This window comes from Aspergillus caelatus, assembly GCF_009193585.1.
Source record: "Aspergillus caelatus strain CBS 763.97 unplaced genomic scaffold BDV27scaffold_99, whole genome shotgun sequence".
Lineage (NCBI taxonomy): Eukaryota > Fungi > Ascomycota > Eurotiomycetes > Eurotiales > Aspergillaceae > Aspergillus > Aspergillus caelatus.
In genome coordinates this window covers 73487-95151 of record NW_022475362.1, presented here as the reverse complement: position 1 = coordinate 95151, position 21665 = coordinate 73487, and the positions used below count along the sequence as shown (strand labels likewise).

Sequence of the window (21665 nt, the reverse complement as noted above, 5' to 3'; positions counted from 1 at the left end):
TAAATTTACCACAAGTAGGAAGCAAGTCAAAAGTAGGATTTATCAATTCCATCTAGTATAATACATCCCAGTCATAAAAAGTACATCCCATAACCATGTAACTCCGTAGCCCAGTGATATCAACCCAGTCGCAGTGGCATCACAAATAATGCTAAAAGGCCTCACTTAAGCATGCTTCTGCATATCAAGCTCAGCACCCCTCTGCTTAACCTTGCCCTCATCGTGGACCTGGGTCCACTTAGCCTCCTCAGTGCGATCGCCAGTAGCAGCAGCAGCGACCTTTCCAATACCACCCTGGAGACGATCGGCAGCGCCCTCACCGAAATCCTTCAACTGTCCCTCAGCCTCGGCACCCTTGCCACGCAGGTTCTGATCTTCACCTTCCTTGCGCAGGTTCTCGTTACCGATCAGGTTGCCTAGGGACTCCTTCGCGGAACCGACGGTCTGATCCCAGGCGCCAGTGGAGCGCTGCTCACGGTCCTTGGCTGTCGCGCCAGTGTTGGGGTCAGCAGAGAATGGGCCTAGCTTGGCGGTGGTGTGGCTGGCGTCGTGTTCAGCGGCGGCCTTCTGCTGGGAGGCGTCGCCTTCAGCCTGTGTTCTGTTAGCTTATGCTTGCTAGTGACCGTAAAGGAGGTGTGGTAGTATATACCTTGTTGGCAGAGTTGCCAGTCACGGAACCGACAGCACTCTGGACCATGCCAGCGGCAGAGTCGACGTAGGACTTGAGAGTGGAAGAACCGTTGTCAGACATTATGGCTGTTGTTGTTGTTTGTGGTTGAAGTGGTTGGTTGTGAGGTAGGTAAAGAATTGGTAAACTTTTAATTCTGATTGTGTTTGTTTGTTTGTTTATAATTGTTGTTGTTCTTCTTGGTTGATGATGTCTAGACAAGCCAAGATGGCTGTTTATATAGGGTTGTTCCTGAACCCTCGATTTTTTGTTCCTGGGTTGTGATGATATCATATGACGTCATAGTTAAAGTTGACGCACCACGACGACGTCATGGGCTTTTTTTCATAACCAAAGATGGACATCGGTTCACCTTATCAGTATTCAGTATGCTAGGTTATTCACTCATTGGACAATTGCCATTGGGCTCATATCTGAAGGACCATGGTGGATAAAAAAAGCTCATTGTGGCTGCTGGAAACCTCATTTCGGGACAGGAACTAAAGACAAACCAAGTGACGATTTTTCGATATGTATGACGACCACAAGCTTACGTAAACAATAAGCTAGTCACGGATGGCATGGATACTCCATGGCCTGTTGCCTCGGTTGCAAGCACAACTATTTACTGTCCCAAACCCGCATGCATTCTGCCTTTTTTTTTTCGTATCAGAATGCCGGAATCTATAGAAGATGGAGAAGACGACGAGGGCATCAATCTATAAAGTGAACAGTTGACTGGCCAGAATAGATTATCCACTCTGGTGCTGTTCTTTTAACCGTTAGTAGTCTAGCTCCTGGACCAAGTACTAGTCAAGGCCTTAGGCAATGAGCAGCGCATCTCTAGTCCTGTAAGATATAAGATATTTTAGAAGCTTTGATTAAGACCTTCCGTACCTAAAACGCTGGACGCTCACAAGTCCTTTCACATCGCAGCTATTTATCTATATCGAGCAATGTGTACCTGTAATTTGGGTCATTTGAACCTCGACCCATCGTGGATTTTAATATCTTTGTATAATTTTACAGAAGCTCTCTAAGATGCTCTTGCTAAATATAAATATACTACAAGTACTACGACAAGCTCAATATAAACTTCTATGAAGTTTAAACATCACATGGTCAAGATAGTAACCTGATTTACGTATCGACCTAAGAATAGAGGTGGCTGGCCAGGGGATTCTGTTTAGTCTCTCAGCTCCTGAAAATAGAGGGAATAAGATTTGCGCGCGTCAGGATCCAGATCTTCGGATCGGTCTAGAATAATCTGGGATAAAGTTAATCATAAGTATTCATAACCTTCTAAAAGGAACTAACCCGCTCAAGCTCCTTGTCTGCTTGGACCGAAAAATGTTGAAGAATAATTATTTCGCTTACCGACTCTCATACTGTTAGTCATCAGTCCAAGAAAAAAATCTTGTAATTGGTTTAGCCAGTCTATTGATGCATAACAGATTGACAGCGGGATTCAGACAGCATGGCTGCTTTCGGTTATAAGCAGCGGATGAGACATATTGACTACCAGCGGTTTACTTTTGAGGTTGATCTCACCACTAGGAAGCTCTATCGCTCTACCAGTTCATTTATACATGTAAGTAACGTCAGGCTGCCAACTTAGACCAAATGTCATAGTATCGTAAGGACTCTTAAATCATGAGAGTTGGTATTATCGGTAACAGTACTGTAGCTACGTACTGCTTCTTCAAGTGCCCCGTACAGTCGCTGTTAACGCCATTTGCGGGGCTCTTATTTCGTCAGGGTATCAATGAATGTCGTTATCACAGAAACAATACGTGAATATACTTGGGTCTGTTGGACTCATGAGTCACCGGTAAAGCCGCTTGGAGTCACGAACGTCGTCTACAATGAGTATTCTAGTACAGAGGGGAGGGAGAAAGAAAAGAAAAGAGGGAAAGGAAACGGAAAAAGAAAAAAGAACAGAATCACTTTTCTATACTTGACGCACAATATATGCACGCTGTTAATTATAAGAACATGAAAAGGGCATTCTATCAGCATAAGCAGATAACAATCATCATCATCGCGACATAAGAAAAACATAGAGAAACAAAGACATCTCACCATAGTCATTACAGATCTCTAACCAAGACAAACAAAAGAGACCTCATATGCAATCATCACAGTCATGCAATAATCATCATAATCGTAATCATCATCATCATCAAAGCATGGTACACATAATCCGAAAGATTTCCAAAAACATATATACTAAACCTCCCTTTCTTCAGGACAAGGTTTCTGCAGTCTAGAGGTAAACAAACAGGCGTCCAAAGCTTTCGACCAATCCCAGGTCTCCGGATTCAACCCATCCTGCCCGTTTGCAGCAAGTTGAGCTTGATCCAACCAGTGATCCCAAGCGTCCGTATCCGGTGCGATACGTCCAGTTTTCACCCATCTAGTCGACTGGGTCAATTTAATCGCATTCCATAGCGCCAATCCGAAGCTCTTCTTCTCCCCGGGCGCCGGAAAAGCAGGCGTGACCTCCTCGATATTAAGCGCCGAGTAATCCCAGTGGAGTCTCTCGGGCAAGGCTGCAACCATCCAGTACGCAGCATTGAGTAACAGATACGACGCACCGAAGGCGACTTGCATGCGTGCTCCCGAGTTTCCCAGCGCAATAACTCCGAACATGAGCATCATTGTTCCGAGGAGGGCGAGAGAGCGATACCACGTTCCTGAGATGAGATAGTTGCATCGTTCGGGGGCGAAAAAGAGCGGTCGGGCGACTGCTTCTTCACACTCCACGATTATGAATGCACCGTTCGGGTAGCAAATTATCACGCTACCGGACGGAATATGTTCTGATCCTGTTACACGTTTTCCAAGCTTCAGGGACCATTTGCACATCAGGCCCAGAAGGGACGAGAGGCATGAGAGGAGGATGGTCGCTATCAGTGCCCATCCGTCATTGAAATGGATCGAGAGGCCAAGCAGCGCGATCGACATGGCACAGCCGATGGCGGCGAGTAGGGACAGTAGACTGAAAGCACGAGCCGTGATCAATGCATCTTTCGGGTTTCCTCCATCTTTGATCGTGATTTGAAATTGACGGACTGTGTAATCAGAATCGCTTTTCATCGATTCATCCCCCGGCAGGATGATATGGGGGATGCGGTAGACGTGAGGCCGGCAATTTCCTGAGCGAATGCCCAACACAGTACCTGGAACATCATCTAGACGGAGTGGTCGCGACGGTCTCATAAACGCCTGGGGTGCGGGTAAGAGGCGTGGGAGGAAGGTGAAGGCTGATAATGTCGAGACTTGGTAGTTCACCGATACGGAACCCTCACCCAAAATGGCGAGGAAACCGACGATGTCAAGGTGAAAATCCTCGAAACTGTCATTGAAGAACATGATGGGCTGTGTGGTGTCAGACAAAAGAGCGTGACCTGCGAATATCCTCTATATATTTCAAGGATACGACCGACTGTGAGGTTGTGTTGCGCTCCCCGCGACTCGACAGATGTGGCCGTCCGCTTTTATTTATTTTTCATCTGGCGAGGCTGGACCTCTTCCCCGTGGAGCTCATTATTGGCCAGACGCTCAAGCGCATAAGCGCTTGAAACTTGCAAAGATATCATTGGCAGGTTGTGGTTCATTTGCGCCGGGGCCAAGTGAGGGACTAATTAGGGCTCGTTGATTGGAGGTGGGAAGATTAGGTGCATATGGGGCTGAAAGCTAAGAGTATCTGAGCCAATGGTTCCGACTTGGGGTAATGATTTGCGGGCCGGGCCTTTTCGTGAAATCGGGTGTCCATCCATCTTCCATCAAGAGTCATTATATAAGGCTTTTCTATCAGGTGTCTTTTGCCCTTCTATACCGCCGTCAGATCTATCTGGCATTTAGCTTGTGGCAAAATTTGTGGAAGTTTAGGAGCTCACTCGCAGACTCTGGAAAAGGCACGATGACATCCAGCCATTCATGTCTGCCTGGCCACTTGCCAAAGGTTGAAACTTCCTTGTCCTAGCGATGCTTGTACTTGCGCCATGAAGATTTGCCACATTACAGCACTTATTCGGCCTGATCATCGTCGTTCGCCCCGAATCAAACCCTGGGGCCGAACTTAAATAACGGGTGCGTTTCACCATTTCCAGGATCGCGGCAAAGGATCATGGATTACACCGTATCGCGGCATCCTACTCAAGTTTGTGGAGCATGTTAAGCGCCTAGGTCTAAAAATCAGAGGATGTTTCGAGAAAACCTTTTCCTCCATCATCGATGCTAGTGGGGAGTCGCTATGATGCTGGCTCATGAAATCCTGCAGCAGCCAGTGCAATAATGTATGGCCCTAGGAGAATATAATGGTGGGCGCAGCCTACTAGCTTGATTTGTCTGGGCTGACACCGACCGTTGGGGCTGAGCGATAATTCTGTGTAGCTTGACGTAGTTTAGGCAACACGATAATTGCGGTATTGCACTTTTTCTTTTCTTAACTTTCTATTTTTTTTTTTTCTTTGATATCCTTTGTATGATCAAAAGAGTTCCATGAAAAATCCACCGGAGAGTGGTAACCGAGAGAGTAAAATATCATCAGGAACTGGTCATCGCTAGCGACCTCTACAGTGTGTACTTTGTGCTTCGCAGCGGATGCAAGTGAACTAAGAGACATGTAGCTGTTCTAGCCGTCAACTAATTTCCCACATAAACACATGAATATGAGTAAATCCCGGCCATCACCTTTCGAGATATATTTCTACCTGCAAAGTCTAGACCCTGTACCTCCAATGGGCTGTGACATGCGCGAAGCCGACCATTTCGAAATAGGAAACCCGACCAGATCCATGGAGAACCGCCGATTCTCGGAACGGATCAGATAAGATAACAGGCCCCCTTCGGAGATTCCACGGAAGGCTCATCAGTCGACCCGGAGTAAACACGAATTTCCCGTCACCCGGACATAAGTACACAGACATGTTGGGGCAAGCTAGGCGAAAGAATACGATGGCCTTACCTTCATCGGACGGATATTTCATCAATCCGAGCTCCGAGACTTATCACCGACTCTTAAAACCCAGCATTCGCCCTCCCTGACGCCTAGATTTACTGATGCAAACATGGATCTAAAACACAACTCGGAATGACGCTGATAGTCTTGTCATCATGTTAACCAAACTGCTACTCATCTGTAAGCTCTTCGGACCTATATTCGGTCAGATAGTCGCCAACTTGAGACAGGCGGTTGCAACCCGCTTACACCGACTCACTTACCGTGCTGTCGAGCATCCGCGCAACGTCGTCGTTGTTGGCGCTTCTTTCGCAGGATATCACGCGGCTAAATGCCTTGCTATCTCGCTACCAACTGGGTATCAGGTTGTGGTTATCGAGAAGAATACTCATTTTCAATTGACCTGGGTTTTGCCGCGGTTTAGCGTGGTGAATGGTCATGAACATAAGGCTTTCATTCCTTATGGGCCTTACTTTGGTTGTGTTCCCGAAGGTTCTTATCAGTGGATTCGTGATAGTGTTGAGCGAATTGTACCCGGTGAGAATGGACGTACTGGAAAGGTAGAGCTCGCGTCCGGTGAGGATATGGAGTTCGATTACTTAGTGCTTGCGACTGGGGCGTCGGGGGCACTTCCGTCGCGAGTGCCAGCCGGGACCAAACAGGAAGGAATAGATCAACTACTGGCTGAGCAGGAAAAACTCCGAGTTGCCACGAATGTGGTCATTGTTGGCGGTGGAGCTGCGGGAATTGAGCTCGTGGCAGATGCGAAATCACTATATCCTGAGAAAAACGTCACGTTAGTTCATTCTCGGAAGGAATTGCTGGCTCGTTTTGGTCCTAGACTCGGAGAAAAGGCATTGCAAGCACTTGAAGAGCTGGGGGTGAGGACTATAATGGGTGAAAGAGTGCTTAGTGACAAGGCAGAAGACGGGTTTGTCAAGTTGAGCTCAGGCGAAGCTCTCGCGTGCGATTATCTGGTACGGTTCTTGCAATTTCGTCCTTAGGTGCTGCTAATTCTCCAGGTGAAATGTGTTGGCCAACGTCCCAACTCCAAGTTAATACAGGCGCTGTCGCCCGAGTCAATCTCCGAGACAGGTCATGTCAAAGTTCGCCCTACACTTCAGCTAGCAGACACGTCCCTCAATCATATCTATGCTGCCGGGGATGTGGTAGATATGGACAATATCAAAAATGGTCGAGCAGCAGTGCAGCAGGCGCAGTCTGTGGCACAGAATATCGTGCGATCCATCAAATCGCAAAATCAGCTCGAGTATCGCCCGCAGTGGTGGGAGGGAATGACAAAGCTACACGTGGGGCTGGTGAGCGGTTTTTCTGTTAGCTCTTCAGACCATGCACAAGCTGACACCAACATAGGGGAAAGCCTTGGTTTGGATGGGCGACGGTTCAGCCGAAATAATTATGTCTGTGAAGTGCCGAGCGGAGGAGTTGGACAGCGCAAAGGTGTGGAAGTTTTTCGGGGTGAAACCATACGTTGATGTGGGATATGGACTGAAAAGGGATTGAAGTATACGGTCATGCCTGAGGCGTACGTCCTCTGCGTGAGCATGGGAGACTTCTTTCTTGACTTTGTTTGAAAAGGGTATTGTATAGCAGGTTACTGGCTTACATTTATAAGGAATAACTGTTTGTCTGACTTGCAACTCACGGGTAATGGTAGTGAAAATTGCCGATATATGGGACAATATTAGCCACTTTGAACAAGTCTCTCTAGTCCACAATAAGTTTCATTAACATAAGCTCAACTTGTTCCTTGTACCGAAGCTCTAGACAATTCTCATGCGCTTAGTATAATCCTGAGATGTAAGACCTGAACAGAGTCGCGGTCTAATGAATGGGATCAGCGGATGTTTGGAACAGTGCGGGATCTTCCACTGAAGCAGCAGGCAAGCGCTTCCGTAGGCTGAAGTTTGTATGTTGCCTGCCCGGGTAGCTTTAACCTCTACAAATAGGCGATACTATGTTACTACGTGATGAAGTGACACTAGAAATCCTAGGTCTCAAGTCAAGTCAGCTATCGCCTGTGTGGCAGATGATATGGAACACACAATTATATAATACTGATTACTTTGTTTCCAGCGCTAGCTGTAAAGAATTAAAATATGCTTCGTTTGTGTAGTTATACCAAAACATGTAGCCTGCAAGAATCCTCTAGCAGAGGTTGGTGACAGGTATCTGTACGAGAACAGCGCAAACTTAGAGTCAGTCTGCCATCCTCTACTGCTAGTAGTTGTATCAAGCATTAAGGCTGCACGTGGCACGTAGCACGTGGCCCAGACACTACATCTGTTTCTTGTTTGAGCCTCGTCGTGTATGAAAAAAGGCTAGCTGTGACTTGATCAAAGGCCTTACTACCAGATTCTCAACTAGGCATGACGCAAGATCAAGAATTCAGTAACATACAAAATTCTCAACTGATACTACTCCCCACTGTATAGCCAACCCGAAAGCAAACGAGCGAGCTTTTCTCAAAAATCTCCTTATGTTGCTCCCTACCGAGACGGGAGCTCTATCCAACTGGAAAATATCTGTGCCACACACATAACCCGGAAAATAAAACGATCGATAGTACGGACACCGTATGCTACATCCTGTTTAGATTACCATACTTAGCTCGTACTGAGTGAGGATTTCCCCATCATGCCTGTGGAATCGGTGCTTGGTGATTGTTACACACTCTGAGCGTCAAACTTCTTCCCGAAAACTTCAGCTCTGTGGGTGTAAACATCCACATTGAAGAAATGATCTTGCGAAATGCGGCGTATTCAATAAAACACACAAGCACTCTGTGCATGCCCCAAGATTGTAGGCTTGATATTCGTTATCCTGGACATTGTTTACACTGTGATGTCTTGGTATAGAGGAAATGCTGACCGTGGGCGACGCAAATGTGACATGTCTCAACCGGTTGGTTTCATTTTGATTGATCATATTTCGTTTACTCCACATATGCATGCAAAAATTACGCGGAAACGTTTTCCAGTTTACCTTTCAAAGATCTATGGGTAATTTCTATTGTAAACACCGCCCCTGGCCAAACCCCATTCCCACCCCTTGCATACTTCGCGTGTCCGCCATCAAAACAGAGAACGTTAAGAACTCTCACCTGCATGTTTTATTCGAAGTGACCCCTGCCTCACCGAGTACGCAGTCTAGATGAGTATACGATTATATGGACAATGTTTGGAAATAAATTTGATGTGAACGGCAAGGTCTTACATCCTCCCTTTTGTTACCCGTATATGCTAATAACTACCAGTTAGTAGTAGTAGCGGGGGGATCGAGAGGGTTAGGCAAGGCACTAGCGCTAGAGCTAGCATCGAAGGGTACGATCCTATGATCACCAAGAAAAGCCCTCCTCATCGTATCGTTTTCTATGTTAGACTTGTATGAAGCTCACATGAACCAGGTGCCAATCTGCTCATCCTCGCCCGGACGGAAGCTGCATTACAAGATACGCAACATGAAGTCGAAGCTGCATGTGTATCGTCAAAGCAAATTATCGATACGCGATCTGTTGATTTGACCAAGCCTGATGAAGTATACCCCCTCCATACATACTCTGCTTACTAGTCCATGCTAAATTCGGCAGATAACTAAAGCCTTACGACACTACCACCCCCCTGACATTCTTGTTTGCGCAGCCGGAGGCACTCCCAACCAGGTCGGGTTTCTCGCTGACATCCCGCCTGAAGCCCTCACCTCGTGCATGGAATCCAACTACTACACCACAATATTCGCCGTCCAATGCTGCTTAAAACTATGGCTCGTTGCCCCACAGACGCCCACACCTAGACATATTATCCTCGCGTCGTCCGCTGCCGCTTTCCTCGGGCTACCGGGTTATATAGCCTACACACCTACCAAGGTAGCTATTCGCGCGTTGGCCGATACCCTTCGCCAAGAACTCCTTCTTTACGGAAAAGATGCGTTTCGAGTCCATTGCTGTTTCCCAGGCGCATTCCTATCAGAGTCCTTTTCCCAGGGCCAGGAGCACAAACCCGGACTAACAAAGGTCCTTGAGGGAACCAGTATGCCCCAGGAGGCACTGGAGCGCAAGATACCCGGTGCCAGAGAGGTCGCGAGGAAGATTGTCTGGGGCTTGGAGAAGGGGAAGACGTATATCTCGGTCGACTTTCGGACGGAACTTCTGCTGAATAATATGCGTGGACCGAGTCCACGGTTTTGGACAGTGTGTGATTTCTTCCTGGGTTTGTTGGCGTCCTTAGTGTGGTGGATAGTCCGGATCGATTTTGATAGGAAGACCACAAGGTATGGGGCGGCGAGGAATCCAAGGGATAGTCGGGTTTAATCTGCGGTCTGCGGTGTTCGACATGAAGGTTGAGCCATATGGACTACTGTATACTGATATGTACTAATGCCGTCAGGTCAAACGTCCTGAGTATCTAATTTCTAATAATGTATAGCCCCCAATTTTGTAGGACAGTGCTAGTTGTTGAAAAAAGTCCTATCCCGATTATCCGTTACTCTCCCCTCGTCTGGTTGCATCCATGATGGGTCCTGTGGTGAAAAGCGCATTTATAATCAACTTAGCTCATGATTATCCTAAGTGTTACTTGAAATAGAGCAATCATTACGTGAGAAATCCATATTTACAGTTATCGAACTATAAATTTTAAGATGGTACAAGAACCAACCAATGGCAGTAGAGTCCGATGGAGCACTAGCCAATGGCAAGCCGCAAAAGTGGTATCGGCCTCGGCACCTGATCCGGGCATTTGTCAGCCGTGATTTTCTGGCATCCAAAAAGATTCCACGCGATTCACCATATTGGAAATCTATAAATCGCCATGAGTTCATCAACAATGACCTTTATCCGGCAGGACAATATATTTCCGTTCTCTCCTCACAATCAGAAACCAAGATAGTCACAATGGGATCCATCTCTTCTGCATCTCCCTCCGTGGTCAAAGCTGATAGCACCCCCTACTTCACCCCCGCCAACAATGCAGGTGCCGCTGTCAACCCCGAAGACCCTAACACGCCCACCCTCTTCAAGCCCTTGCGCATCCGCGATGTGACCCTCAAGAACCGCATCATTGTGTCCCCCATGTGCATGTACTCCGCCGAGTCGAACCCCGCCTCCCCCTTCGTCGGTGCCCTGACCGACTACCACATCGCACACCTGGGCCAATTCGCGCTAAAAGGCGCCGGTTTGGTCTTCGTCGAGGCACAGGCTGTCCAGCCCAATGGACGTATCTCCCCCCACGACGCCGGTCTCTGGCAAGAGGGAACCGACTCCGAACAATTCAAAGGTCTGCAACGCGTGGTCAAATTCTCCCATAGCCAGGGTGCCAAGGTGGCCGTTCAGTTGGCCCACGCCGGTCGGAAAGCCAGTGTGTTACCCCCATGGGTAGCATCGCAGGCCGGAAAACACAGTCTTCGGGCCGATGAGAGCGTCTTCGGATGGCCAAAGGACGTCGTCGGTCCTAGTGGCGGTGAAGAAAATATCTGGGACCCTGCGGAGGGGACATACTGGGCTCCCCGAGCATTGAGCATAGCAGAGATCAAGGAGGTGGTCCAAGCGTTCGCAAAGAGCGCAGAACTGGCGGTGAAGGCTGGTGTCGATGTCATCGAGATCCATGCGGCACATGGATATTTGTTGAATCAGTTCCTGAGCCCTGCGACCAACAAACGTACCGATGAGTACGGTGGTAGCTTCGAGAACCGTGTTCGCATTGTCCGTGAGGTTGCGACTGCCATCCGTGCTGTCATTCCCAAAGGTATGCCGGTGTTCCTCCGCATCAGTGCGACCGATTGGCTTGAGGGTCAGCCTGTTGCTGCCGAGTCCGGCAGCTGGGATCTGGAGAGCTCTCTCCGGTTAGTCGAGATCTTGCCAGAATTAGGCATTGATTTGGTTGATGTCAGTTCGGGTGGAGTTCATAAGGACCAGAAGATTAAGCTCGGTCCTGGCTACCAGGTGGATTTGGCTGGGGAGCTGAGAAAGGCTATCCGGAAAGCTGGCGCATCGACCCTTGTGGGAGGTGTGGGATTGATCACCGAGGCAGAACAGGCGCAGAGCATCGTTCAGGGTGCAGATGAAGCGCAGCAGGCCGAGGCCATCGTGACAGCCAAGGCAGATGTGGTTCTCTTGGCTCGTCAGTTCCTGAGAGAACCTGAATGGGTCATTATCACAGCGAAGAAGTTAGGAGTCAAGGTGACGCATCCGCATCAGTTCTGGCGAGCGCTATAGATAAAATATGGGCATAGAGGATATGTATGTATAGACATGATAGAACTAATGAATTTCTTGGATTATGATATGCCATTGAGTTTTTGAATCAATTAACTTCGGTTAATTCCGGCTCAACCCGGAGGACTCCGGAGTCCGAACTGCACACCTTTGCTTTAGTACTAATTTACTATTGAGAGCTAAGGTTGTAAGGTAGTAGTTTTAACCCCACCATAGAATTAGTTGATCTTAATTGATTATGATATAATCCTCTACCCCGCGTCCAATTAAATTCACCCCAAAACATCCAACTCACCAAGACTCACTCTCACTCCTACTCCTCACCACCACTCAGACAAACAACAACCATATTCATCAGTCACCATGGCCCTCAAACCAGGAGATTCCTTCCCCGAAAACGTCGTCTTCCAGTTTGTAACCTCCAATTAATTCGCCCCAGTCCCCCACTAATTGTTATTAGGTACGTCCCCTGGACCGAGGAAAAGGGCGACATCACCGCCTGCGGCATCCCCATCCCATACAACGCCTCTAAAGAATGGGCCGATAAGAAGGTGGTCCTGTTCTCCGTTCCTGGTCAGTCTCTAATATCTTTCCTCGCACATCGCTATATCGAATCTAACACGACTGTACAATTCTAGGTGCTTTCACCCCCACCTGCTCCGTCAACCACGTTCCCGGATACATCCAGAACCTACCCCAGCTGAAGGAAAAGGGCGTCCAGGTCGTCGCTGTTGTCGCATCTAATGACCCCTTCGTCATGAGCGCCTGGGGAAAGGCTAACCAGGTGAAGCGTGACGACATTGTATGTATCTTCACGCGATGGTCTACAAAAGCCTTCAATTGCAATATACTGATTACTGCAGCTGTTCCTCTCCGACCCCGACGCCAAGTTCTCGGGCAGCATCGGCTGGGCCAACAACGGTCGCACTGGTCGTTATGCCATTGTCATTGATCACGGCAAGGTGACTTACGCTCAGATCGAGACTGAGAAGGGTGTTGTTAAGGTACGTTTTCTTCCTGTCGTGTTTGCAATTGCTAGTGCTAACCGATTGGGCAGGTGTCGGGTGCCGAGGCTGTCTTGGCTCACTTGTGATTATCTTCGGAAGCTCGTTTTCCGAGGTGAATTATATAGAGTGGAGCAAATTTCTGCTTAGCTAGCGTTTTCTTTTGGTTAAAACTCGCTCACGATATGCTGGGCCTAGAACTACAGGTTAGTACTAGGCAGAAAAGAGGTGTTATCAAGCGGTTGACTTATGTCTAATGGAAATTATCATTCTCACCTAGCACGCACGTTCTGTAGCCTTCCATTAATAGAAGCTAACAATATTGAATATCAATTAAAAAGTCCGTAACGTCCCGGACTTACTTGGAAACCACCAATACCCTAAAGGACGCCGGGCGTTATGAACAAGTGAGAACACCTGCTCAATCCATTGACATTCACGGGCCGAGGGCGGCGACACAGATCTATATGAACGCACAGACACAACACTGCACAGTAATTCCGGGATGAAGTGACATGCCAGAACCTTAGGAGTGAAACAAGTTAGAATTAGTGAGCAGCCTTGCCCTGTTGATATGAATTCGGCACATATCCGGTGCATTAAGGAAAGATTGTATTACTAGCGAAGAACCCCTTCACTTCGGCAGTGGCTACCGAAGACAACATAGGGTTAGCTCCAATGCCTCTTATAAAAGCCCGAGTCGGCGATTACTGAAAACGCCCGTGAAGACTGCATTGGTCTGAAAGAGCCATCTCAGTTACTGAGGCTATGCTACTATACTGCAATACTGGGTTATCTGTCTAGTGCCTTCGAGCTGCGTGCACGCTTATGGCGAAGAGATCCATCCTCTCGTTTCACTCGAGTCCCCCGGTCATGTAATAATGCTGCTTTTGAAAGAACAGCCTCGTTCCCGTTGTTGGATAGATATCTGTATCTTATATCAAACCCCGTAACAAAATTGAAGTGATATGTAACTGAGCCATTACAGTGCACAGCGGTGCCAATGGCCCTTTAGAGCGAAGGCTTCCTACTTTGAGATATTCAAAAGCGCTGCCCATAGAAATAATGAAACTTAATTTTTCCCTTTACCAATTCAATCATGGCGGTTATGAGATGTAATTTTACAAGGCGCATGGTACAGGAAAGAAACCTTTATCTCAATTGCCCCGAACCCTATCATGATGAATCATTGCTTCCACATTAAGCGACACCGCGCCCTGACTCACTCGGTCAATACTTAGTCTTGACTTGATAGAGGACTAGTGATAATGTGAACATCTACTCCATCTACTGTTAATTAAACCCCTGGACGTAGTAGGTATGTATGCACATCACTTATTCGGTGGGGAACATAGTCTACCGTAATGTAAAATTGCATGAGACCAGATGGGATTAACCCATCATGCCTCTGTTCATACTCCAGTTAACCGATTTAGTTCCATTCCTCCTACAATGGAAGGTATAAATATACCATCATGGACCAGGTCCCAAAATCTCCTTTCCTCTCCTCACCATCAACTTCCATTGGACAACCACCCTTACACAAAGCGAACACAAAGTTCAGTTTGAAATTAAAAGTCCATCTCTAGTCAGCATGACTAACTTCAAGATCCTCTTCACCTTCTTCGCCATATTCATGTTCTCCTTCTAAACCGCAATGGCCCTCGCTGGCAACACCAAAAGCGTCACTTCTACTGCCGTCGATGACTACGAGACTGGAACCCAAAAGTCTCCTGCTCCAGCTAAAGATGAGCCTTTCGTACGTTTGGCACCGCCATTCTATCCATGGATAAAGCTCGCTATGTAGACAAAATTAGGCCTCTTACTAACAGTATCTGATCCACAGCAACGCGGAAGGTATTGCCATGGCTCTTGCAACAAGCAGAAAAAATGTAATTGTTCGGAAGGAAAAACTACGTACACTTGTCCACGCGTGCATCCGGATATGAGTTGCTCGTGTTGGGTGGTCTAGGTTAGTGTGAGACTTTGGGGACATTCTTTGGATAGGGTGGCCGATCTGGGATGGCTCAAAAGTCTGTACAGGATTGAAATATTCGGGTCGATATGGTAAGCAGGTAGAGTTGAGATAGGAGTGTGGATGTCGGTGGATATTGACTTTCTTGTTTCTTCTCGTCGCTCCTACGCTATCGGTAGTTGAAGAAGAGTGGCGGCTTAGTTTGAATGAAAGATATTGTTGGCTGATAACTACTTGTTGTGGTATTGTGTCGTCTATGGGTAGCTGATATTAGCCGAAGACAGTGGTAAGTTGGTATATACATGGCTTCTTTTCTAAAACTAACAAATCGGAAAGCAAAATCGCCAGATTAGCACACACTTAATAGTCGTCGGACTCATCACTCATAACAATGTCGTCGTCAGAGTCATCATCATTGTCCCAATCATCGTAAACATCATCATCATCATCCTCATCCGAGTCACCATCGGCCATCTTGTGGAACATCTCCTGCATCATGAACCGGAAGGTCTTCTCAACATGTGCCTCATCGAGATCGAGCAGGACCTTCAAGGACTCCTTCGGTGTCCAATCCGCCGGGTCAACCTCATCTCTATCGAACAAAAATTCCGGAAGATGAGAGGCGAAGAAGGCCAGAACCAATGATCCAACGCCCATAACATACTCCGTAGAAAGCGAGATGCTTGCCTCATCACGGTCCAATCTAGTCGCTAAACCAGTCACATCGCGTTTCTTGAGGAACTCAACAAGATCCACCGCGGGGAGATCGACCTTGTCACCTTCACTAGCGCAAGCCTTGATCAACTGAAGGGTCTCATCCCAATCAACCGTGTGGCGTTCACACAGGAGCGCCAGCAAAAGGAAAGTCGGGCACTCGTTATGATAATTTTGTCCTACCAAGACCTTGTCGAAGGAGGCTTTCTCCGCTTCAAGACGTCCGTTGAAAGGTCTCCAGAATGCCTTGTGCCAGGGATCAGACACTTGAGACGAAGGGTGGTTCTTAGCATCCTTAATTATGTCCTCGGGAAGGTACTTTTCGTATCTGTTGAATGTCCACATATTCCACAGGTTGTCGAGCTCTTCGCCTAGTTTGGTTTTGGTCGCAAGATCAAAGGACAGCCGGGCTGGCTCGTTGTTCTCGAGCGATTTTTCATATTCCCTGATGCATGCTTGGGCAACTTCGCGCTCTTCTTTGGTGGGAGAGCCATTGGTCAATGTGTGGCAGGCTTCCAGGTATTCAAAAAGAGCTTCCTCCCTTTCTTCGGAGATTTTGAAGTGAGGGTTCGCTTTCATGGAGTCCACATAGCTGATCCTCTCCTTGATTTCTTTGGTTGTGGAGGTGGAAATTTCTGTGAATGGGCGCGGGGGCGCCATGTAGCGTAGTGGGTTCATTGTGGTATTATTGTATGGTGTACGCTATTCCACGATACAAAAGGAGACTATGCCAAAGGGTGTTTTATTATGGTATTGTTGAGTTTGTAAACACAAAAATCTGTACAATTAAAAAAATTTCTGATGAGGGGTGAAGCTTATCCGCATTGTATCCCCACTGTGGGACCAGCGGATGTACCTGAGTGGTCCATTGTCAGTGATCTACATGCTATAGGTGCATTTATGTTGTTTTACTGTACACATTTTTGATCAATTGACCCGACTACTACAGTATATACCATCAGGGGTTCAGGAGCCCATAGTTTGAGTCATCAAATTTTCAAATGATTCGAGTAAGATTGGCAGTTAGGATTTCTAAATTCCGCTATACGACAACGAATACGTGAAGTAGATGTTTGTCCAGTTTATATATTAGATTACATATATATATAAAGGATTAATAGTACAATCGATTATCAATAGCTCAGACTCGTCTTGATTCGGAGGCATTCGTTAGCTCACGCGCTGTGGAGATGGGTTCCTGTTCGTCCTCAGTCCACCCTGCTTGTTAAGCTATTCTTTCACAGCTTCCTGAAGAAAATCTCATTCCGATATCGCTGTCCAGTCCCATGCTCTCGCAAGGAGGGCACAAAGCTTTCATGGATCTCAAGTAGATCATCTGATGTTTCTTGAAATAGGTTGCAGTTCGAATTGTAGTGTGTTTAGTTTTGTAAACCTTAATGCGTGGAAGAGTCTTGGCTTGGATTCATATATTGATTCATTGCAAACGGAGTGCCATGTTCTGAGATTAGAAGTTCAAGCCAGGCATAACGTTATAATATGAACTTTAGCTTATAAAACCTTTTGAAACCCAGTTTATTAACCAAGCCCGGTTAGCTCAGTCGGAAGAGCGTGAGACTTTTAGGTTATCCTGCCATCTCAATGTCAGGGGTTCGAGCCCCCTATCGGGCGAATTCTTTTTTACCCCTTCAATTAATCCCACAAGTTTTTTTTTTTTTTTTTTTTTCTTTTGATTCTGTCCACCTTGTTAATTCATGTCTGTCGCCATCAACGGACCCAAGCCTATGCTGTGTTACTGGGCCCGCCTATGCTCTCCTAGTTCACTTTGTTATTGTCAAGGCACAGACATACGATGTTGCAGTGGGTTGGACGACGCATTTTCACCTGATTCCAACATTCCCACATCTTGCCCCCAATTGCCGAACCATCCCATGGCAGATCCGCCTAATTTAGGTATATACTGATTGAAGGGGCTCTGCATCATTGATTATGTTATGCGTATCAAGTATGTGTCCCCCTACTGCTCCATGTATATCCTTGCAGTTCAATATCTTGTTCCGAAGTGCACCGTTGCTGTTGGGAAAGTAATTTCCGTCTTCTTCCAGACCCACTTTTGCGGATGAATTTTCCTAACCAGGCCGTCACTGCACTCAAGCTACACCGCAGGCTCGCCCTCTGGTAGCCATCTATAATGTGTCGTCATTATCCAAGGCCCGGTTAGCTTAGTTGGAAGAGCGTGAGACTTTTAGATTATCTGTATAGAAGTCTGCTATCTCAAGGTCGCGGGTTCGAGCCCCGCATTGGGCGTGTTCTTTTTGTTGCTGCGACATAGGATTATTGTTTTGAGGCATGAATAGTGGCAGCAGTCTCTAACTTTACTTACAACAGAGCCAATGTAGCTGGATGCTTCATGTTGTGCTCTATTCTCTGTCGGGATATGGTGTGGAATGCTCTCCAGTCTGCCTGGCGGCCTCATGGCTGTAGCTCTTATTTAGACAAAAGACCTTCCTGGGCTTTTTGTTGCTAGAAAGATTCCTACAAATTCCATCATTTTTGAGGGCTCCTCAGGAAAGCCGTGAGTTTTTCACCATGTGAAGAATTTCATTGCAGGAAGCCACAAGAAGACAACCTTCAATCCTACGATTGCCACTATTTTCGAAGAGGTCTTTTAAAGGTCTTCTTAGGGCACAAAAGGGAGGGCGTATATGCCATGAAAGAGAAGGCGAAGATGATAGCAGTTCTCGTTCATGACTGGACAAGCAACTCATATAAGAACTACCTCTCAAGGATTGCATGTAATTGGCAGTGTGCCCGCCTCTTGCACCTTTCCTAGAAGCTTCTGGGATGACTGATGCTCTCCCTATGGCAGTCTTTGTGACCCTAGCTATGGACTATCACGACTGGAAGCTTTTCTCTAACAATGTTATAGAGTACCTTTCGTCGGGTGCCATATTTTCTAGGTCAGGATTCAGCTTTTTAGCTCTATTACAATACCCAATGCTCTTTCGATAAAATGAGACATTGGAAGGACTATCATGCACATTTCACTGAACAAAGTTGTTGGCACGAATACACAACGGCAGATGCATTCTGAAAAGAGTTTACCCAAAGACAGAAGAGCTAGGTATTATGGCGGCGAACGAAGACTTCCCACTCTATCGTACTCGCCACCACCATGATGTAGAAATACCATGACCTTCAGTTTTCTCTTGAGCAGCAGAAGTCAAGCCGTACTGTTTATTGTTCCGAAGGAGACAAAGAAATTCTCGTTCTATCCCACTGGGTAGTGATCTGCTATAACGATTGCCACTGTCTATGGGAAGGCGGGTCCCGCGGGTAGCGGCCGGATGAATACCTGAGTGTCCGCGGAGCAAGAAGGCATCATTCAATAGAAATCCGAACAAGAGCGCTCCCAAGAGTTCCATCGGGCGGAGGCCCCGTTTATTCGCCCAGGTGTGGGACCCCAGAGTGCTCAATAGGGTAAGGCATGTGCTATGTGGTAGCCTAGTTCAATAGTGAGACCCATCCCAGCCGCTAGTTGGAATTCTGATGAAACATTCCCACCATAAGGCTGAATCCCTGTTGACGACAGGACACAGAAGGATTTTGGTGGTTGCCTAATGAGGTCGAAGCAGAATTCTCACATACATAGTCATAAATGAAGTAAGAGTCACTTGGCTGACGCTTAGAATGTACTGTATGCGGTGTTGAACCGTTGATCTCGATGTTTTCCCGTATTCTCCTTAGCCTTCGACCTACGATATGAAATTGAATGCCCTTTTGCTAGGGGCTACTCTGGCTAGCGCTGCCCCTAGTCTTGACCTACGCGCTTTGCCGAATGCTCCCGATGAATACGCCCCTGCAAACGTCTCTTGCCCTGCTGTGAAACCTACAGTCCGCACTGCATCCAAGCTCTCCCAGAATGAAACGGACTGGCTCGAGTCGCGCCGGAAGGAAGTTGTGTCGCCCCTGAAGAGTTTGCTCGGCCGCCTGAACCTGACCAACTTCGATGCATCAGCTTATATTGACCGAGTGTCAACGAACACTTCCAATCTACCCAATGTGGGAATTGCCGTGTCCGGTGGTGGTTATCGCGCCATGCTTAACGGTGCTGGAGCCCTTAAAGCTTTTGACAGTCGGACCACGAATTCGACCGCTTCTGGCCAACTTGGAGGCCTCCTACAGTCTGCCACTTACCTTTCAGCGCTAAGTGGAGGTGGATGGCTGGTAGGATCTGTCTTTATCAACAACTTCACCACCATCAGCGATCTCCAGACGAGTGAGAATACTTGGGACCTAAGAAACAACATTTTAGAGGGCCCGGACGTGAAGCACTTCCAGTTCTTCAAAACTGTCGATTACTGGTCCGAATTAGTGGACACAGTAAAAACTAAGAAAGAGGCGGGCTTTAACACATCTCTTACAGACTATTGGGGCCGCGCACTCTCTTATCAGTTTATCAATGCCAGCAACGGGGGCCCTGACTACACCTGGTCATCGATCGCTTTGATGGAGAATTTCCAACGAGGCCAGACACCCCTGCCCATCCTGGTCGCGGACGGACGAAACCCCGGCGAGTTAGTTGTTGGTAGTAATTCTACTGTGTATGAGTTCAATCCCTGGGAATTTGGTACCTTCGACCCTGCCATCTATAGCTTCGCGCCATTAGAATATCTGGGTTCCGACTTTAAAGGTGGTCAGATTTCCAGCAACGGGTCATGTGTTCGGGGCTTCGACAATGCTGGCTATATCATGGGTACCTCGTCTTCTCTGTTCAACCAAGGGTTATTACGATTGAATGGCACAAAGATTCCCAAGATTTTCAAGTCGGCCATCGCAAGCATTCTCGAAGATCTGGGCCAGGACAACAACGATATTGCCAACTACCCCAACCCATTTTATCAATATACCGATACTACGCCAAATATCGCAAGTCGAACCCACTTGAGTGTCGTCGACGGGGGCGAAGACGGGCAAAACGTTCCATTACACCCTTTGATCCAGCCAGAGCGCAACGTCGACGTAATCTTCGCCGTGGATTCTACATCTAATATCCACGGCTGGCCTTCTGGCAAGTCCTTAGTGCGCACCTATGAAAGGAGCCTGAGCTCGACTGTCAGCAACGGAACCGCGTTTCCTGCAGTCCCCGATCCCAACACCTTCATCAATTTAGGGCTGAACAAACGCCCGACCTTTTTCGGGTGCGATAGTAAGAACCTGACTGGGCCAGCGCCGCTGATTGTCTATCTTCCAAATGCTCCTTATACATACCTTTCTAATACATCCACCTTCGACCTGTCTTACAGCTACGAGGACCGTGATGACATGATCACGAACGGTTATAATGTTGTCACCCAGGGAAATGGCACGGAGGATGCCAACTGGCCGTCATGTGTGGGGTGTGCCATTCTTTCGCGTTCCGCTGAACGGACTAAGACTACTCTGCCTGAAGTCTGCACTAAGTGCTTCAAGAATTACTGCTGGGATGGAACTATAAACAGTACGGAGCCGGAGAACTACGAGCCGCAGCTTATGATCAAGACCAACCTGGCTCCCAGGGAATTGCCTGTTTCCATCGCTGCCATATTTCCCTTCGCTCTAGCACTGGCGATGATGCTTTAGACATAATGTTTAGTTTGTGTTGCAAACACACGAGCTAAGTTCCTTCGATATCGCATATAGCATCACTTCTTTTCAATCATGGTCGCAAAGCCGGCATTTATAGACATACAAGAGATAATCTGCATATAGTTTAGATAAATGATATATTTTTATGAAAGCTATATGGACTGAAGTATTTCAAGTAGCAATACTAATAACAATTTCTTTTCAAATAATACCAACCTTTTGAGGCATTGCTGTTCAGCTCTAAGTGGATGGTGGTGACTGTCATCCATAATTTGGATGTTAGTGGGTGCCAAAATAGAAAAACCAGGTCGTCGAAAATCTTTTTTGGGGACTATTACTGTGGTGTGGATAAAAGATAAATGCGCACTTTTTTATGCTCTTATCGCGCCTCTTTACTTTAGTTGCCATTTGTATCCAAGGGCGAAAACCAGAAAGCTCAAGTATGATTGGCCAGATTGCGGTCAGCTGACCAAACTCACCCGAACTCAACCGAGACTTCATTTAGTGAAAAGAGAAGATAG

At 47.2% G+C, this 21665-nt stretch overlaps 9 protein-coding genes and 2 non-coding genes across 11 annotated transcripts; 8 read left to right on the top strand and 3 right to left on the bottom strand.

Annotated features, from left to right (window-relative positions):
* Positions 1-26: 26 nt before the first annotated feature.
* BDV27DRAFT_129139 (uncharacterized protein) lies at positions 27-917 on the bottom strand. Its single transcript, XM_032067127.1, has 2 exons — positions 650-917; positions 27-591 (listed from the first exon to the last, which is right to left on the bottom strand). The coding sequence occupies exons 1-2, from the start codon at positions 749-751 to the stop codon at positions 166-168; spliced, it is 528 nt and encodes a 175-aa protein (XP_031927111.1). The 5' UTR covers positions 752-917; the 3' UTR covers positions 27-165.
* Positions 918-1217, top strand: BDV27DRAFT_129138 (uncharacterized protein). The gene has a single exon (XM_032067126.1). It carries the CDS (start codon positions 952-954, stop codon positions 1120-1122), a length of 171 nt encoding a protein of 56 aa, XP_031927110.1. The 5' UTR covers positions 918-951; the 3' UTR covers positions 1123-1217.
* Positions 1218-2593: 1376 nt separating this feature from the next.
* Positions 2594-4132, bottom strand: BDV27DRAFT_129137 (uncharacterized protein). Its single transcript, XM_032067125.1, has one exon. It carries the CDS (start codon positions 4040-4042, stop codon positions 2897-2899), a length of 1146 nt encoding a protein of 381 aa, XP_031927109.1. The 5' UTR covers positions 4043-4132; the 3' UTR covers positions 2594-2896.
* Positions 4133-5580: 1448 nt separating this feature from the next.
* Positions 5581-7357, top strand: BDV27DRAFT_129134 (NAD(P)/FAD-dependent oxidoreductase). Its single transcript, XM_032067124.1, has 3 exons — positions 5581-6610; positions 6656-6952; positions 7008-7357. The coding sequence occupies exons 1-3, from the start codon at positions 5789-5791 to the stop codon at positions 7155-7157; spliced, it is 1269 nt and encodes a 422-aa protein (XP_031927108.1). The 5' UTR covers positions 5581-5788; the 3' UTR covers positions 7158-7357.
* Positions 7358-8830: 1473 nt separating this feature from the next.
* BDV27DRAFT_172622 (uncharacterized protein) lies at positions 8831-10060 on the top strand (the record flags this gene model as incomplete). Its single annotated transcript, XM_032075910.1, has 2 exons — positions 8831-8863; positions 9244-10060. 2 exons carry the CDS (start codon positions 8831-8833, stop codon positions 9961-9963), a joined length of 753 nt encoding a protein of 250 aa, XP_031927107.1. The 3' UTR covers positions 9964-10060.
* A 185-nt stretch (positions 10061-10245) lies between these two features.
* BDV27DRAFT_129131 (NADH:flavin oxidoreductase/NADH oxidase) lies at positions 10246-11996 on the top strand. The gene has a single exon (XM_032067123.1). It carries the CDS (start codon positions 10312-10314, stop codon positions 11863-11865), a length of 1554 nt encoding a protein of 517 aa, XP_031927106.1. The 5' UTR covers positions 10246-10311; the 3' UTR covers positions 11866-11996.
* Positions 11997-12114: 118 nt separating this feature from the next.
* Positions 12115-13080, top strand: BDV27DRAFT_118962 (peroxiredoxin family protein). Its single transcript, XM_032064752.1, has 5 exons — positions 12115-12275; positions 12326-12438; positions 12504-12667; positions 12729-12869; positions 12923-13080. The coding sequence occupies exons 1-5, from the start codon at positions 12229-12231 to the stop codon at positions 12956-12958; spliced, it is 501 nt and encodes a 166-aa protein (XP_031927105.1). The 5' UTR covers positions 12115-12228; the 3' UTR covers positions 12959-13080.
* Positions 13081-15166: 2086 nt separating this feature from the next.
* On the bottom strand, positions 15167-16319 carry BDV27DRAFT_129129 (uncharacterized protein). Its single transcript, XM_032067122.1, has one exon. It carries the CDS (start codon positions 16234-16236, stop codon positions 15205-15207), a length of 1032 nt encoding a protein of 343 aa, XP_031927104.1. The 5' UTR covers positions 16237-16319; the 3' UTR covers positions 15167-15204.
* Positions 16320-17102: 783 nt separating this feature from the next.
* BDV27DRAFT_t120 lies at positions 17103-17187 on the top strand. Its single transcript has one exon. It is a non-coding gene; the product is annotated as a tRNA-Lys (tRNA).
* A 540-nt stretch (positions 17188-17727) lies between these two features.
* On the top strand, positions 17728-17823 carry BDV27DRAFT_t121. Its single transcript has one exon. It is a non-coding gene; the product is annotated as a tRNA-Lys (tRNA).
* A 1385-nt stretch (positions 17824-19208) lies between these two features.
* BDV27DRAFT_129127 (lysophospholipase family protein) lies at positions 19209-21310 on the top strand. The gene has a single exon (XM_032067121.1). The coding sequence runs from the start codon at positions 19279-19281 to the stop codon at positions 21136-21138; it is 1860 nt and encodes a 619-aa protein (XP_031927103.1). The 5' UTR covers positions 19209-19278; the 3' UTR covers positions 21139-21310.
* The last annotated feature ends 355 nt before the right edge of the window (positions 21311-21665 follow it).